The sequence below is a fragment of the Lactuca saligna genome, chromosome 8 (assembly GCF_052625555.1).
Source record: "Lactuca saligna cultivar CGN05327 chromosome 8, ASM5262555v1, whole genome shotgun sequence".
Lineage (NCBI taxonomy): Eukaryota > Viridiplantae > Streptophyta > Magnoliopsida > Asterales > Asteraceae > Lactuca > Lactuca saligna.
Window position 1 is genome coordinate 69092815 of NC_136424.1, and position 15659 is coordinate 69108473.

Here is a 15659-nt window from a genome sequence, read left to right on the forward strand (position 1 = left end):
CAAACTCAAGCCAAAACTGTTCTTAGAACAAGAAACGACACTTAACATAGGATGCTAAGCTCATACTATCAGGCATAACCTAAACAGGCTATCCTACTGCTGTCTACTCAATTCTAGCATGCAATATTTAATAAGCTGTAGCAAATAAACAGGCACATAAACTTGTATGGGTACTATGGGGAATACTTACTTGAGCTCGGCCGGTCACGCACGTCACACACTTTACTCTTTCTTGTGACTCTTTTCCGGGTTTTTAAAGAACAATTTCTTTTGGAAAAATCTTTCAATCCCTCGATTTGAGTCCAAACACTCCCGAAGGCGTGTCCGAATCCCTCAAACCAGGGCTCTGATACCAACTTGTAACGACCCAATTTTTACGTCCGAAAATTTCATTTTTAAGGTATTACTTTAGAAAACATTAATAAATAAAAACATTGTTTGTTCACACCATAACACATCGCAGCCATGTTCTAAAAAGTCAAACCATACATCCCATCAAAATATCAGAGTACAATCCCAGTAAATCTCATAAATGCGGAAACCGAAGAGTGTGTGTATGATGTGCCGCTACCGCGCCGGCTCCTTCCCCTTCGATGCAGAGGTACCTGAAAACAAAACTGTAAGCGTAAGCACAAAGCTTAGTGAGTTCCCCCAACGTACCACATACCATACAAACACATAACATACGTACTGCCAGGCTATTCTGGGGTGCCTGACTACCCGGTACGACCATTCTGGGGTGCCGACCTACCCATGTCAAGCCATTCTGGGGTGCTGACTACCCATGTCAAGCCATTCTGGGGTGCTGACTACCCATCGGTCCTAACAACCGATCCTCGGGGACTATTTCACCCCCTACTACTATGATCACATATAACATAACAAGCCAGCATGCATACATATCATCACATACTGTCAGACGTATCTGGGGTGTCTGACTACCCTTCGGTCCTAACAACCAAACTCTACTACTATCACATGCAACATATCATGCTAGCATATAACATGTCAGGTAATAGCAAGCTTAGATGATATCACAAAGACAATCATCTATCATACATCTCCTACTGGTGGGTCGGCATTGTGGCCTTAGACCCACTGCTACTGGAAGGTAACTCACCTCAAAGTAGCTGCTGAACTGATCGGGAACTAACTGACTGCTGCTGCTCCGGGAGTCCTCCGGCTGCAATTCCCACGTCATACTCAATCAAACACTGCTAACTGACCTTCAGGTAAAATGACCATTTTGCCCCCGGTCTAGCTCTAAGCCAAAGCTAGAGTCAACTTTCAGTTGACCCGACTCGCCGAGTGGATCACCACTCGCCGAGTCCCTAGCAAACCAATGTCCTGGGTCCCTGGTTCTACTCGTCGAGTCGGGCTATGACTCGACGAGTTCACCTTCTAACTGTCATTCAACTCCTTCATCCTATTCGCCGAGTTGTATGAACAACTCGTCGAGTTCATCTTCATCCGATGAACACTTTATGCTAAGACTCGCCGAGTTGTATGAACAACTCGCCGAGTCTGTTCTTGATCTATGAAGATTGCCTTGGACTCGCCGAGTCAGGGCATTGACTCGCCGAGTCCTAACATGGGTGAGTTCAGCTCCCAACTCACCGAGTCACCCCCTGTGACTCATGGCTCAACTCGACACATGATAAAGGGACCAAATCGGTGACTCGCGACCAGACTCGCCGAGTCACCTATGCGACTCGCTGAGTCGTCGCCATGCACTCCTTAAATATACCGATTTGCTCGATTCCAGTCCATGCCATTCATAGATCTGGACTTCTAGGACACGAATCACACGTAAAGTTTCCAACTTTACGTGTGGATATTCACCAATATGGATTATAGGGCTCAAAATGTCTCAAAAGGGTAGATCTAGGGCTAACAAGCCTCATGGGGCCAAAAAGCTAACAGATCTGAGCTCCTGGAGCTCAATCTTGCATAGATCCAAAGGCCAAACGCCTTATTACGACATATAATGCACATACAAACTTGGGGAATTGACCAAGAAGGACCCAAATGAAGTTTTAAGCATAGAATCAAGGGGAAAACGGGTTATACCTCAAAGGAAATGTTGAAATGACACAAAGATGGCTGATCTCCTTCTCCTCTTCTTGATCTACTCCTCTTACTCCTCAAAACCTTCAAGAACACACCAAGAACACCTCAAACTCTCAAGGAAACAAGGGAAAACGATGTAGGGGGAGTTCTGGGGGTGAATGGGGACGAGTTGGGGCGGAATGAGAGTTTAAATAGGGTGCAAACCCTTGAAACTTAGGGTTTCATCCAGCAGCGGTGACTCGCCGAGTCCAGGATGTGGACTCGCCGAGTCGCCTACTTAAAACGTGTCCTGAGTCTCGTCCCTACTCGGCGAGTCGGACCCTATGACTCGCCGAGTCCAAGGTTAAATTAGGGCAATGCTCAAATAAAATTCACATATCGGAAACCAGGTGCTACAGTTTTTATTCCCAGTCAACAAATGTTACAAAGTTGGCTGGGTAAGAAAAATGAGCCACACGTCTGACCGAGAAAGCACACCATCAAACAACGACTGTCTGACCGAGTTAGCCCAAATCGCTGACTTAGATCGGGTCAGACATGTATCAAACACGCCATTAGTTTGTCAAGAGAACGATATTTCAACAATTTAGAAGTAAATGTTCAATTATTATAGACGTAAGGATAATATGATTAAAATTGTAATTATTACCATAATTAGAATATATAAAAAATGACTAGAAACTATTAAAAAGATTGTAAAAAAAGATATGAACATATATGATATTTTGAAGGTCTATAAAGGATAAATATGATATTTAAAATTGAGTTGGATAAATAAAATATTTTGATGTTTAAAAATAAAATATATGGAATTATTATTTATTAACATATACTAGTTTGTTGAAATATTTATTTTGTAACAATCATCTATGTTGAAATATTTACGACTTGAGCTTCAATTCCGGATAGCTTAAACAAGAAATTCTGAGTAAAAACTTTATAATCTAGATTAAAACATAGACAAATTAGTAATTATAGATTTATAACTTTGTTGTATTTGTGTATCGAATATTGTAATGCTTATTCAAAGTTAATTATTTTAGCCCTGAATAGCTAAATAATTCTGAAAATCTGTTTATTAACATTTAAAACCGCTTAAATTTTATATCTTATATCTTATATTATATATAAAACATATTAGTAATTTTGAATTTTAAAAGGTGTAAGATACAAAATTTTTTGTACAAATCAATTATGCATAATAAAACTATTAATATTTGTCAAAATTTTGAAGATCTGAATTAAGAAAAGTTATTAAAAAAAATAATTTGGAGCAAAATAACAATTTTAAAATATTAAATACATTAATATAAGTTAATTTATATTTTTTAAACTAGATACCTATAATTAATTTATATCAATTGTGTAAACATATTTAATTAAAAATGGTAATCTTTGTTATTTAGGTAATATCTAATAACAAAATCTAATAATTATTTTTCAGTAAAAAAAACTATTTGCCAAAAAAAAAAAAATATTTATAGTCGGTGGGCACAACTAATACATTTAAACACATCTTAGTCATCAAAATCAAAATCTGATATCATAAATTACCGATAATATTCAAAATAACCAATAAATAATTTTTATAAATCATCCAAACAATGAAACAGCAAAAACTTTGAAAAGTAATACAAACAATGGCGGAGAGTAGCGTTGAAATTTGATTTTTGTAAATGGAATCCATGTGGGAGGGAAATGACAAGAACAAATAAACCCCCCCAAAATTTGCAAAATCCCGCCTAATTTTCTTACAGGTGGTGCTCAATCCAGAAAATATTCGCATCATCACGAAGCAAAAACCCAAAATCTTCTTCATTCTCTCTCCTCTATCACTTCCATCGCCGCTTCATATTTCCTTTTTCACTGTTTCAGCATACCAATGGTCTGAAATCCAGCTTCATATCAACTATTATCATTGCGTCTTCATCCGGTTATCAGGTAAAATATTCACATTTGAGATTTTATTCACAGGTTATTTGTTATTTAATGTCTGAGCTGAATGGTCTTGAACCTTGAAGCGGGTAGGGTTTTGGTCTTTTAGTTACAAAGTTCCCGTTCACGATATTTGACGATCAAGCGATTCGATAGTTTAAATTCGTTAGTATTCGAGTCATTGTGAAGATGACCTTCGATGTAATGAATGAAGGCTTTATTTTGTCAGTGCATGCATTAATGTTATATAATTTTGTGTAGGGTTTCTAGTGATGCGATTTAGGTCGACTGAGATATCAAACTCGGAGAAAGCAGAATCTGATTTTTCTCTGGAGAATCGTAATGCCGTTGATGAAAATATGGGTTCATTGAACTGTGGTTTCGAGCCTTTGTTGGATGGAGTAGTCGAAAAGAGGGCAAAAGAGACCCAACATATGGTATGTGTTGATAAACCTGCTTATGATCTCGAAGTTGTCATGTGTAAGGTAGAAAAGAGCATAACCATGGAGGATAAAAACGATAGCAGAGATGTGGATGATACATTGCTACATTTGGGTTCAAAGGTGTTGGCTTCTACAGGAAATATTATTAAGTCCCGTGTAGAAAGAGAAATGGATGAGTGTGTTAAAGTTAAATGTGTTAAAGTTCCTTTTAAAGAAGGAAAATATTTGATGCCTGTGAATTCATATGAGCTGGATTCTAGTTTGAAAGAGGAAATAAAATCATCACGTGTGGTATCAACTTATACTTGTCAGCCTAAGGTTTTAGCTCCTACTTCACCACATAAAAAGTCCATGGAATATAAAAAATGGTCTGCAAATGTGGAATCTGGGAGCAATGTTGATGCTGTACCAAGTATCATTGATGAGGATGACAAAGCGATTATTGGGATTAAAAAAGGTAAAAGGGGGAGGAAGAGGAAACCTTTGAAAAGTTCTGAATGTAATGGAGACGTAATGGGTAAAAAAGAGAAAGTTGAAAAGGGTGGGCCCCACCTAAATGGTAGGGTGCTTCGGTCAAGGCCTATGACAAAGAGAGACAGGGTCAAGGTGGATGAGAGTGGGCTCTGTGAGAGTCTTGTTGGCTTCAAAAGAAAGATGGAAGCCGAATGTTTAGACCAAACTGAGCTCAAAGAAGTCAATGTAAACAGTCAACTGACTGGTCAACCACGGAAGAAGCAAAAACGTCGTGGAAGACCTCCTAAGGCACAAGGTGAATCCACATCTTTACATGTGACTGATGACGTGGCAGTTTTCAAGAAATTAGAACGCAGGGGAAGACCGCCTAAATTGCAGGCAGTGGAGTTGACCAATGAAAAAAAGTCAAAGCTTGTGGTGGGCAAGAAAAACAACAATCAGTTGAAGGGTAACAATGTCAAAAAGGATCCCAAGATTCACAATGGGCATAAAGAAGATGATGTATTAAACACCACTGGTGACAACAAACAAAAGTTGAAGAATTCTAAAAAAGAGAATGATCACACAGGTGGTGAAAAGAGGCGAGAAATACAGCAGTCAGTGAGAGATCAAATAGTTAGTATTTTAATGAAGGCAGGATGGACAGTTGAGCATAGACCTAGGAAAGAAAGAACATACATGGATGCAGTATATGTTGATCTCAAAGGTGGGACCCACTGGTCTGTTACAAAAGCTTACTATTCTCTTAAAAAGAGAATTGAAAACGGTAAGGCTGATGATAAAGAAGTTTCCGCTTTTACCCCTATACCCGATGAGAAAATCAGTGTACTATTCAGGGTTGTTACAAAGGTCAGAAGCGATAAAGATAAGCTGAAAAAAAACAAGAAAAAGAAAAAGAAAAACAATAGTGACAAGGGTACAAGTGAGGCTGAAATAGTCATGAGTGGTGGAAGTGGAAGTGGAAGTGAAGCTCCAGTTAAGAAAAAGGTCAAAGATGGTAAAAAGAAGAAGAAAACACATAAATCTGATGTAAAATTGGGTAAGAAATCATTAAAAGTAAGTCAGAAAAGTCAACAGAGCAGAAAGCCACAGCTTGTTGCTAGAAAATCCAGTAAGGGAAATGATGAAGATGATGATGGGTGTTTGATATACAGTGGGAAACGGAATATTCTTTCATGGATGATAGATTTGGGTGTTGTTATGCCAGGTGGCAAGTTGCAGTATGGGGAAGGTAGAAAAAGAAACGGGTTGCTTGAGGGAAAAGTTACCCGTGATGGGATTCATTGCAGTTGCTGTAATGAAACTGTGGACATATCAAGTTTCATATCCCATGGTGGAGGAAAAGGGAAACTCAATCATACACTAAAAGATTTATATTTCCAGTCTGGATCTTCTTTTCTGAAGTGTCTCCTGGAATCCTGGAGGAAAGAAGAGGAGTCAAATACTATCAGATTTAATCTTGTTGATGTTGAAGGAGATGATCCTAATGATGACACGTGTAATATATGTGGAGATGGTGGTGATTTGATTTGTTGTGATGGTTGCCCTTCCACATTCCATCAAAGCTGCCTTGATATCCAAGTAACTATAAATCTATCATTACTTTTCTTGTTTTCAAAGTCTTTTAGTTTAATTAATGTCTTATTAATATGTTTGTATTGTAGAGCTTTCCTTCTGGTGTCTGGCATTGCCTATACTGTTGTTGCAAATTTTGTGGACTTGTTTCTCAAATGGATGATTCTCAAATGATCTCATGCTGCTTGTGTGAGGAAAAATGTAAGCAATCATTGAAGATAATATAATTTTTATTTTTATCTTATATCATTCCTGTCTTCATTAACCAATGTATCTTGCTAACAAGTTTATTTTATTTTTATCTTAGTTCATGGATTGTGTGTACAAGAAGAAGATGCTTTAAATCTTGATTCCAGTGGGGTATCTTTCTGTGGGAGTAAATGCCAGGAGGTATGGAATCACTGTTTCCAGTCGGAATCTTGTTTCATTAATATGTGATTAATGCTTTGTTCTTTGATAGCTCTTTGAACAACTAAAAACATATCTCGGGGTCAAATTTGAGCTGGAAGATGGATTTTCATGGACACTGCTTCAGCGTGCTGATGTCAGCCAAGATTCTATACTTGTTGATGCTCCAGAAAAGATTGAATGCAATTCCAAATTGGCTGTTGCATTTTCTGTAATGGATGAGTGTTTTGTGCCAATTATGGACGAGAGAAGTGGAGTTAATATGATTCATGATGTTGTTTACAATTGTGGGTAAGTTCTAAATAATGAACTATATTTTTCTTGTATTTAACTGGATGTAGTTTAAAAATTAGTGTTATTTAATTTAAAAAATTTATTTCAGGTCAAACTTCAGGAGGTTGGACTATTCTGGATTCTTTACAGCCATTTTGGAGAGGGGCGATGAGTTGATCTCCGCAGCATCCATAAGGTTACTTTCTTTATAACTTTTTAAAATCTGTCTGAATTTTGCTCTAAAGATTTTATTAATGTTTTTTTTTTACTAACATATCACTATATCAGGATCCATGGGAAACAGTTAGCAGAAATGCCTTTTATTGGAACTCGCCACATGTATAGGTGTCAAGGGATGTGTCGTCGCCTATTAGACGCCATTGAATCCGTATGTTCTTTGTGATTAGCTCATGATCTTGATGTATAAATAATTAAGAATTACTCAATTCTTTTTTTTTTTTAAAAATAAATCCAGGCTCTTAGTTCTCTTGGTGTTGGAGAGCTGGTGATTCCTGCCATCCCAGAACTTTATAAAACATGGACCACTGCGTTTGGATTCAAGCCCCTTACAAAACCAAAGAGGCAAACAATGAAGTCCATGAGCATGATTGTGTTTCCTGGAACAGACATTCTTTACAAATCTCTTCTCAACAACCACTTTGCTTATATGAATCTTGCTCCAGCTGGCGGTATGTTATCTTATATGTGTAAACTCCAAGTTTGGTTCTTGTGGTATATTGTTTTGTTGGGTTTGGTCCAAGGGCAAAATGGTCTTTATGAAAATACAACAGCCAAAAGTAACCCTGTCAAAGAGAGGGACTTAACTTGGAACTAATTTTTGGGTGCCATAGTTAAAGAAACAGCGTCAAGTCCACTTACTTATGCGTTTAATTACTTGTTATGTAATTTCAGATGGCAAAGGTGTGGGATGTATCACTGTGGCAAATGACGATAATGCCCTTCACTCAGAAACCAAACCATCAAATACTATAGATTATGTGGTGAAAGAAGCTACACCCTTAAGGTATGCTCAGATATCTGAATCTGAAACACCATCAGAGGCTACAACTTCATCATCATCTGCTACAAAGTCTGAACATGTTTCAAGTGATTCAGACGTTCAATCTTCTCAACATAAAGTGTCTGTTATAAAGAATACCTTTGACTTGAATCTTCAACCTTCTTCAAATGATTCTGATATACAATCAAATGATCAAGATTCATTTGAATTATCAAACTCAAGGCCACAGTTTGACAACAATGGTTCCTGGTTTGATGCTACCTAACTATGCTAAATCATTGGTACGTTAGTTTTTTTTTTTTTTTTTTTTTTCTGTAACCTTAACCATAGGGCGTGGTGTGAAATGATGTAGTAGTAACTTGTGATTAAATAAAACTGTGTTTGTTACAGGTTGACTGTTGTAAAAATGGAAGGAGATGAATCAAGGTATGGATGCTTATTTATCAGACTCCATTGCCTTGATGATGATGATGATGCTATATATATAGATTATAGATGAAGGATGCGTAGTCTCTGTAAATACATCTTATGTAGTGAAATTTTGGCTACTATGAAATCACACAGCTAACTTTTGGTGCACAAGAGTGTTATTGTATGGTATTCACTCACCATTTTGAACCACTTGAATCCAAGCAATGAATATCTTTGGGTTAATTTGTCTTTTGTAGAGATGCTTATGCTTATGACAACTTAAAAGTTTGATGTTTAAATTCTTCATTTAGATGTCACCTAGCTCCTAATAAATTGTATTGTATTTGACGTATTACAAATGATATCAATGGACAAAAATTGCTTTTTTTTTGGTAGCATTTGCCATTATTAGATTAAAATAAACCTAAATTGGTTGTGATTAGATAGCTTTGGTGTAAAAATATAACTTTTACTTTTAATATGTAGTAAAAGGTTAGTAACACAGAACATTTACATGTGAAATAATGACAGTTAAACGATGTTTGCTAAAATAATCTAAGTAGACCATAGATCTGGTATTTACTTTTTATGGATAAATTGTTAAATATTTTTTACTGAAGTTTTGGTTTGGTATAATAATTAATCGTGATACTTAGTTACATTTTAAATATAATCAATTTACGATATTAATGCATTTGCCAATAATCTAGAAGTTAGCCAAGTAGACGTATATTTTTAAGGTTCAAAAACCTATATCTTTTTTATGAAACTTATAACAATGGAAAAATATTTAAAATACAATCTATTCATATATATTTTATTAAGCATTATCTATCAAAAACAAAAATATTTAAAATTAAAGTTGAAAATTAAAGACTTTAAAAATCAAATATAGACAATTAATTTGGGACAGAGGTAATATTATTTATGGTAAAAGAGAAACATGTTATGTTTAAACTTTTAAGCTACTGATTTATATATACAATAGAAGTGGACTAGACAACATATAAAATAAAATTATTTCATAAAATTACTCTCATTCACAATTAAAACCAATCTAATTATCCATTAAATAAATAGTTTCTCTCTCTTCTACAAATCCAATCCAACTAAACCTAACTTTTTACACCCATCACAAATCAATTCAAACCACTTTTTTATTATATAAATAATAAATTTTAAGATTATTTTTTATTTTACTAATATTTATTAGAAAAATTAAAAAAATACTTAATTTAGTTCTATTAATAAATTATTTATTTTAAATATAAAACTAAAAAAAGTATTTTATATTTATAAAACAAACTTAATAAAATAGACAAACAAAGTTACGATCATAACATGAAATACAAGATTACAATTTACAGATATGGAAGGAAGATGTAAACTACATAATTATGCATCAATGTCAAATTTTTGCCATATATGCTCAATCAAATTGTTTTTCAAAATGTTATGAGCTTTTCTATTGTAAAATTGTGCCCTATTGGTCAAATAACTGGATAGGTCTGCAATTCGTTGAATGAAATATTCTAAATTTTGATTGTCATCTTCAATATAGGTTCTTCGTTTCCGGTTTGTAGGTCTGTCATTTAGAAATTTGGATGAATCATAATAGTGAAAGTATGTATAACGTTCATCCTCCACAATCATATTTAGAAAATACAAATAAAAAGGGATTAAAATATAAAATAAGGATTGGATATTAAGATATATGATATCATACTCTTTTTATAGGTAATTAAAATTACGATTTTCAGTATTTTTTTTTTATTATTCTGAAATGGATAATATCAAACTTTATTAAGTATAAAATTTTATCCTAAAAAAATCTAGAGTTTAATTGATAGGAAGACACGTGGATTAAAAAAAGAAAAAATAATAACAACTTGCTGGTTGATGTGCCCACACCATCGGTGGATGTTGTCCCAAATTCTTAGTTTTTTAATATATTATTCTCACAACCAACTTGATTTTTAGTTACCAATGGGCATGGTTTAAAGAATCAATGCAACTAAATCTAGTCCCACCCAAGGACTAAACTACCATCTCCTCAACCCACTCATTGAACTCAAGTATCTTCATGTGTCAACAGGGCCAATCCTAGCCAATTTGAGGCTCGGGGCGAAATAGAAGATGAGGCCCTTGAAATTACATAATTTTATAATCAAATGATTTCATGTACTAATTCACTAAAATTACAATTATTTGATGTTGCTACCGCTTAAAAAATAAACTTCATCGATGAATGCATGTTTGAAGGCTTTCAAGTTTTGATAAATATATCTTTCTCGATGCATAACATAACTATGCATGTTCATAAATTTTCATTAGGCAAAAAAGTGAACAAAGCCACTATATTTGTACCACATTAGAGATATACCTAATCGAGGAGGCAAGCCATAAGACACATCGATAATTTGAGATTGCAATACAGTAAAAAAAAAAAAAAAAAAAAAAGAAAGAAAGTTGATTCTGTTTTACATCTAATTGTTGAACTTTATATTAAAATTGTTACCATAGTAATACCAAATTAAATATGAATACAAAAATTTGATTTCTACAATGAAATTAGCAAACATGATAGAAATTAAAAAATAAATAAATAAATAAAAGGAATGAAAAGGGAATCGCTTGCGTCATTTTGAGAGCCACAAACAACCTTTAATAATTAATAAGTAAAAAATATATTAAAAAAAAATCAAAACATATTTCTTGATAACTGAGAAGTTGTTTGCGAGGGAGGCACACAACATTTAATAGATTATTAAGTAAAATATACTATTAAAAATTTTAAAAATGCATTTCGCAAGGATCGAACCGGACATCTACAACTTTAATTACTACCAATCTACCATCTCAACAGAAGCGCAATATACTTTTTTAGCCGTATATTATATTTTATATCATAAAAATCATATATATATATATATATACACATTAATCGTAAATTTTAGGGGCCCTGAGATTTAGCGAGGCCCGGGACGGTCGCCCAGGTTGCCCATGCCCTAGGGCCGGCTCTGTGTGTCAACCCTCTCCACGAGTTCACTTGGAACGATATAGCTGCTAAGTGAATCAATTTCGTTCCAGGAAACATCAGAGCATTTCATGTACTTTATTATTCCAAATTGCAGACACTTGTAAAGGAAGATGGATCGTTAAAAACTGAAATTGATTTATGGTTTAAAAGAAGGCAATTATGTGTTTACAAAGGAATCGATTTAGAAGAAAAAGGAAGGGCGGTTGTAGGTTCTTTGATTTGTTTTCGAAGTATAACATGCTTTGCAACGTGTGACATTTTTGTTCAACTTGGGAATTTTGTTTAAGGTTTTAACGACAACTCAATGTTTGATTTTATTTTTTAACAAAGCATGTTGTTGTATATTTTACTTGTCCACTATTTGATATCTATTTTGCTCACAAATTATTGTTTAAAATTCTACAATTTTGTCATTGAATGGAACGGATATTAAACATTTCACCGTTTATTATATATATATATATATATATATATATATATATATATATATATATATATATATATATATATATATATATATATATATATATATATATATATATATATATTTGTTGGAATAAATGTTTAATTTGATTCACAATATTCTGATTTAATTAGAAAACAATAAACACATCGCAATCTTAATAATCGATGACAAATTTTATTAGTTTCATGGTAATGTTCATTATTTTGTGTTATTGATATAAGGATAATATCGTAATTTTTATTTTTTTGTTCTGTTCCATTGTATTTTTACATATAATTTGTTAGGTTCTATCAAGTTCCATTCAATCCATTCCATTTTTGTCTATTTGCCAAACACTACCTAAAGATGGATCAACTTGGATTATCTTTTATTACCAACTTGGAGTTAAATAGCCGGTTAAAATAACTTTATTTTTCTCTCCCCTCCAAGTGAAATACGACAAATTGATGTGTTTAATGCATAAAAGCTATTGAGTTAGTATATTATGGGATAACGGGAATAAGATTATTAAAGTTGTTACATAATTTCTATTTCTATCTAACATTGTTTACTTATATGAACGTTAAATGATAGTTTGGATCAACCCGATCAAAGTCCGTTTCAACGTTCATTCTTTCAAGTTTCGAACCATAAATTAAAAACGTAACCTGTTAACAAAATAACTAGGTTTTAGATGTGATTTTAAACGAATTATAAACGGTTATACTAATTTGATCACTTTAAACTAAACATGGATTAGAACTAAACTGGATTTAAAAAAACCAATGATTAACACCATAAAAACCCGAACCGATTTCTACCGAAATCATACACTACAAACAAATTTATTCTGACCCGTTATTAACATATCCGAGTATCCGACCCACTAATTGGTTTTCAAAATAATATATCATGCAGGCCCAGCCCACGTTGTCTTCTCAAAGGCATTTGTGGTTTCGGAGTTCGGACTACAAATACGTTTTTAACTCGATTTTAGGGTTCTTTTTAGTTCTACCCTGAAGCAGGAAAGAGGCAGAGCCGTCCATTGGAGTGAATTATCGCAGGTTTTTTTCTTTCCATTTGTCTGTAACTCCAATTCAAATACATGTGATTGCAACTCTCGTTTTGATCTATTTAGTCGCATGATCAGTTGTTTCCAAAACAAATGAAAAAGATTAGTGTTATTATATAATCTCTCCGTGAACAGCTTGTAGATTGGTAGGGAGAGTTTGCATCATACAGTAATCACTCTCTTCTCACTACCACGCTGTTTTACACGTTTAAAAATTATGCGATTGATAGAGGGGTGTGTGTGTGTGCTTTTGGTAGGAGAATTAGTTAGGTGATTGGAAGCGATTTGAGCAACTTCTATGGTTTTATTTGTAAAAGTTAAATAACCAAAATATAGGTTTTGTAGAATCGATCCAATTGAAACTCCGCCTCAATATGAGGTCTATCTGTTAATCATCATATAAAGTTAGGTATCTGAAATTACGATTTCAATGACCATCTAGATAGTCCACATGATTTGCTATTTTCCACCTAAACAGACTGATAACATACTGTCAAATCTGGTTATTCAATTTCTTACAATTTGATATCACATTACTTATATAGCCTCTTTACAGTTTACATGTTTGTTGCATTTCAGGTGTTGGTAGGAGAAAAAGCTTAATTGCAATACAACCATGGTACAACCAAATTCTTTCCCTCTTTTCCTTTATGTCTTTGTGCTTTTTATGTCTTGATGGTTGATGAATTTGTTCTGCATTTGGTAGTCGCTTGTAGCAAATGAAGAATTTCAGCACATTCTTCGTATACAAAACACAAATGTTGATGGAAAGCAAAAAATCATGTTTGCTATGACCTCTATCAAGGGAATCGGGCGTCGGTTTTCAAACATTGTTTGCAAGAAGGCCGATGTTGACATGAACAAGAGGTAATTTGGCATTGATCAATGATTCTTATGATTTTTTCTAGAAAACTTTTTGTTCTTTCAAACTAACTTTAATGTCATTCATTTTGATGCAGGGCTGGTGAACTCTCGAATGCTGAGATTGATAATCTGATGACTATTGTTGCTAACCCTCGTCAATTCAAAATCCCAGATTGGTTTCTTAACAGAAAGAAGGATTACAAAGATGGGAAATACTCACAGGTTACCTCTAATGCACTTGACATGAAGCTCAGAGATGACTTGGAGCGTCTCAAGAAGATCAGGTCTCTCATTTTCTTTTCTCTTTTGATGATTTATCTTGAAATAAATATTAGAGGAAAAAAATATATTAATATGCTGACGTGGAATTTTGGTTTGTGTTAGGAACCACCGTGGGCTGCGTCACTACTGGGGTCTGAGAGTCCGTGGACAACACACCAAGACCACTGGTCGCAGGGGAAAGACTGTTGGTGTGTCCAAGAAGCGATAAGTTTGTGTCTTTTGAACCTTTTTTTTTACTATTGGTGCTTTTTTATTTTGTGTTAGCAAGTTGTTAGAATTTCTTATCAAGAGATTTTTGGTTTATGAACTGGTGAGTTGATGGGTTTTAGTTTTTTGTTGTGTTGAAATTATGAGTTAACTTTTGAGTTACCAAAGCACTATGACTGATATAAATTGTCGTTCTATATTTTGCACTATGAGTGTTGGTGTGCCATATCATTTTTTGGAAAAAGAATCTTAGAAATTCGGTGTCTGATACCAATAAAGAAAAACTATTAGTCGGTGTCTGATAGCGATACCATATGGATCACCAACTATTGATTCAAGTATCACAAGCTTATTGATAAACAGACGTATGTTCGTGGTATACAGACACAAGATATTGATAAGTTTGTTGTAAATAGCCGTGGTATTTAATTTCTCTGTAAAAATTTCTAACTTATATTTCCAACAATCTATAATTATTATGGACACTTCCTATTTGTAATTAAAACATTTTTAATATGTAAATAGACCAGTACAATTATGATTTATGAAAACACATATTTAATAATAAAGATGTTCTGTTTTTTTTTGAACGGGCGAATATTATTAATAAAAAACGAACCACTACTAGTAAGTAACTAGCAGGGAACACGAGTACATAGACGAAATAGAAACATTCATGGAATGAGATACATTGAAGCGGACTTAAAATATAAAGGGATAATCATTCTAGTTTTCCCAATCACCGATTCCGTCTTTGCCCCTACATTTTATTCAGAAGAACACCAATGACTTAATTGCCCTTGCACCATAAGTGGGACTATGAAATACTCCATTGAACACCCGATCATTCCTAAGTTTCCATAATATCCAGATTAAGCCGTGACAAATGCTGAGGAAACTTATCGCCTTCCTTGGGTTTCCATAATCTTCCTGTTGTATGCCACACCAATTGAATATAATCTTTCGGATTTCACATGCGAATGGACATTTTACCAGAATGTGATCGGAGCATTCTAATCCGTTAACACAAGCGCCACAATTATCATTTTCTATATCAACCCCTTTGCATTTCAGAGCCACTGCGGATGGGATCTTCTTTTGCATCGCTCTCCATATAAAACAGTTAACTTTAATCGGAG

The 15659-nt window shown here is 34.2% G+C and overlaps 2 protein-coding genes across 2 annotated transcripts; both read left to right on the forward strand.

The window, feature by feature from the left end:
* Positions 1-3733: 3733 nt before the first annotated feature.
* On the forward strand, positions 3734-8853 carry LOC145012697 (uncharacterized). Its single transcript, XM_078971492.1, has 10 exons — positions 3734-4011; positions 4267-6503; positions 6587-6698; positions 6805-6887; positions 6958-7196; positions 7288-7374; positions 7467-7566; positions 7654-7867; positions 8091-8480; positions 8590-8853. Exons 2-9 carry the CDS (start codon positions 4278-4280, stop codon positions 8462-8464), a joined length of 3435 nt encoding a protein of 1144 aa, XP_078827618.1. The 5' UTR covers positions 3734-4011; positions 4267-4277; the 3' UTR covers positions 8465-8480; positions 8590-8853.
* A 4191-nt stretch (positions 8854-13044) lies between these two features.
* On the forward strand, positions 13045-14726 carry LOC145012115 (small ribosomal subunit protein uS13z/uS13y/uS13x-like). Its single transcript, XM_078970895.1, has 5 exons — positions 13045-13159; positions 13747-13786; positions 13874-14034; positions 14127-14315; positions 14416-14726. Exons 2-5 carry the CDS (start codon positions 13784-13786, stop codon positions 14519-14521), a joined length of 459 nt encoding a protein of 152 aa, XP_078827021.1. The 5' UTR covers positions 13045-13159; positions 13747-13783; the 3' UTR covers positions 14522-14726.
* The last annotated feature ends 933 nt before the right edge of the window (positions 14727-15659 follow it).

What these genes read in the sequence shown, in the direction of transcription:
- LOC145012697 (XM_078971492.1), top strand. Translation starts at nt 4,278, where the DNA reads ATGCGATTTAGGTCGACTGAGATATCAAACTCGGAGAAAGCAGAATCT. An exon ending in GTGGGAGTAAATGCCAGGAG is followed by an intron (nt 6,888 to 6,957) that starts GTATGGAATCAC and finishes GTTCTTTGATAG; the next exon opens with CTCTTTGAACAACTAAAAAC. An exon ending in ATCTCCGCAGCATCCATAAG is followed by an intron (nt 7,375 to 7,466) that starts GTTACTTTCTTT and finishes TCACTATATCAG; the next exon opens with GATCCATGGGAAACAGTTAG.
- LOC145012115 (XM_078970895.1), top strand. An exon ending in GATGTTGACATGAACAAGAG is followed by an intron (nt 14,035 to 14,126) that starts GTAATTTGGCAT and finishes ATTTTGATGCAG; the next exon opens with GGCTGGTGAACTCTCGAATG. An exon ending in GAGCGTCTCAAGAAGATCAG is followed by an intron (nt 14,316 to 14,415) that starts GTCTCTCATTTT and finishes GGTTTGTGTTAG; the next exon opens with GAACCACCGTGGGCTGCGTC.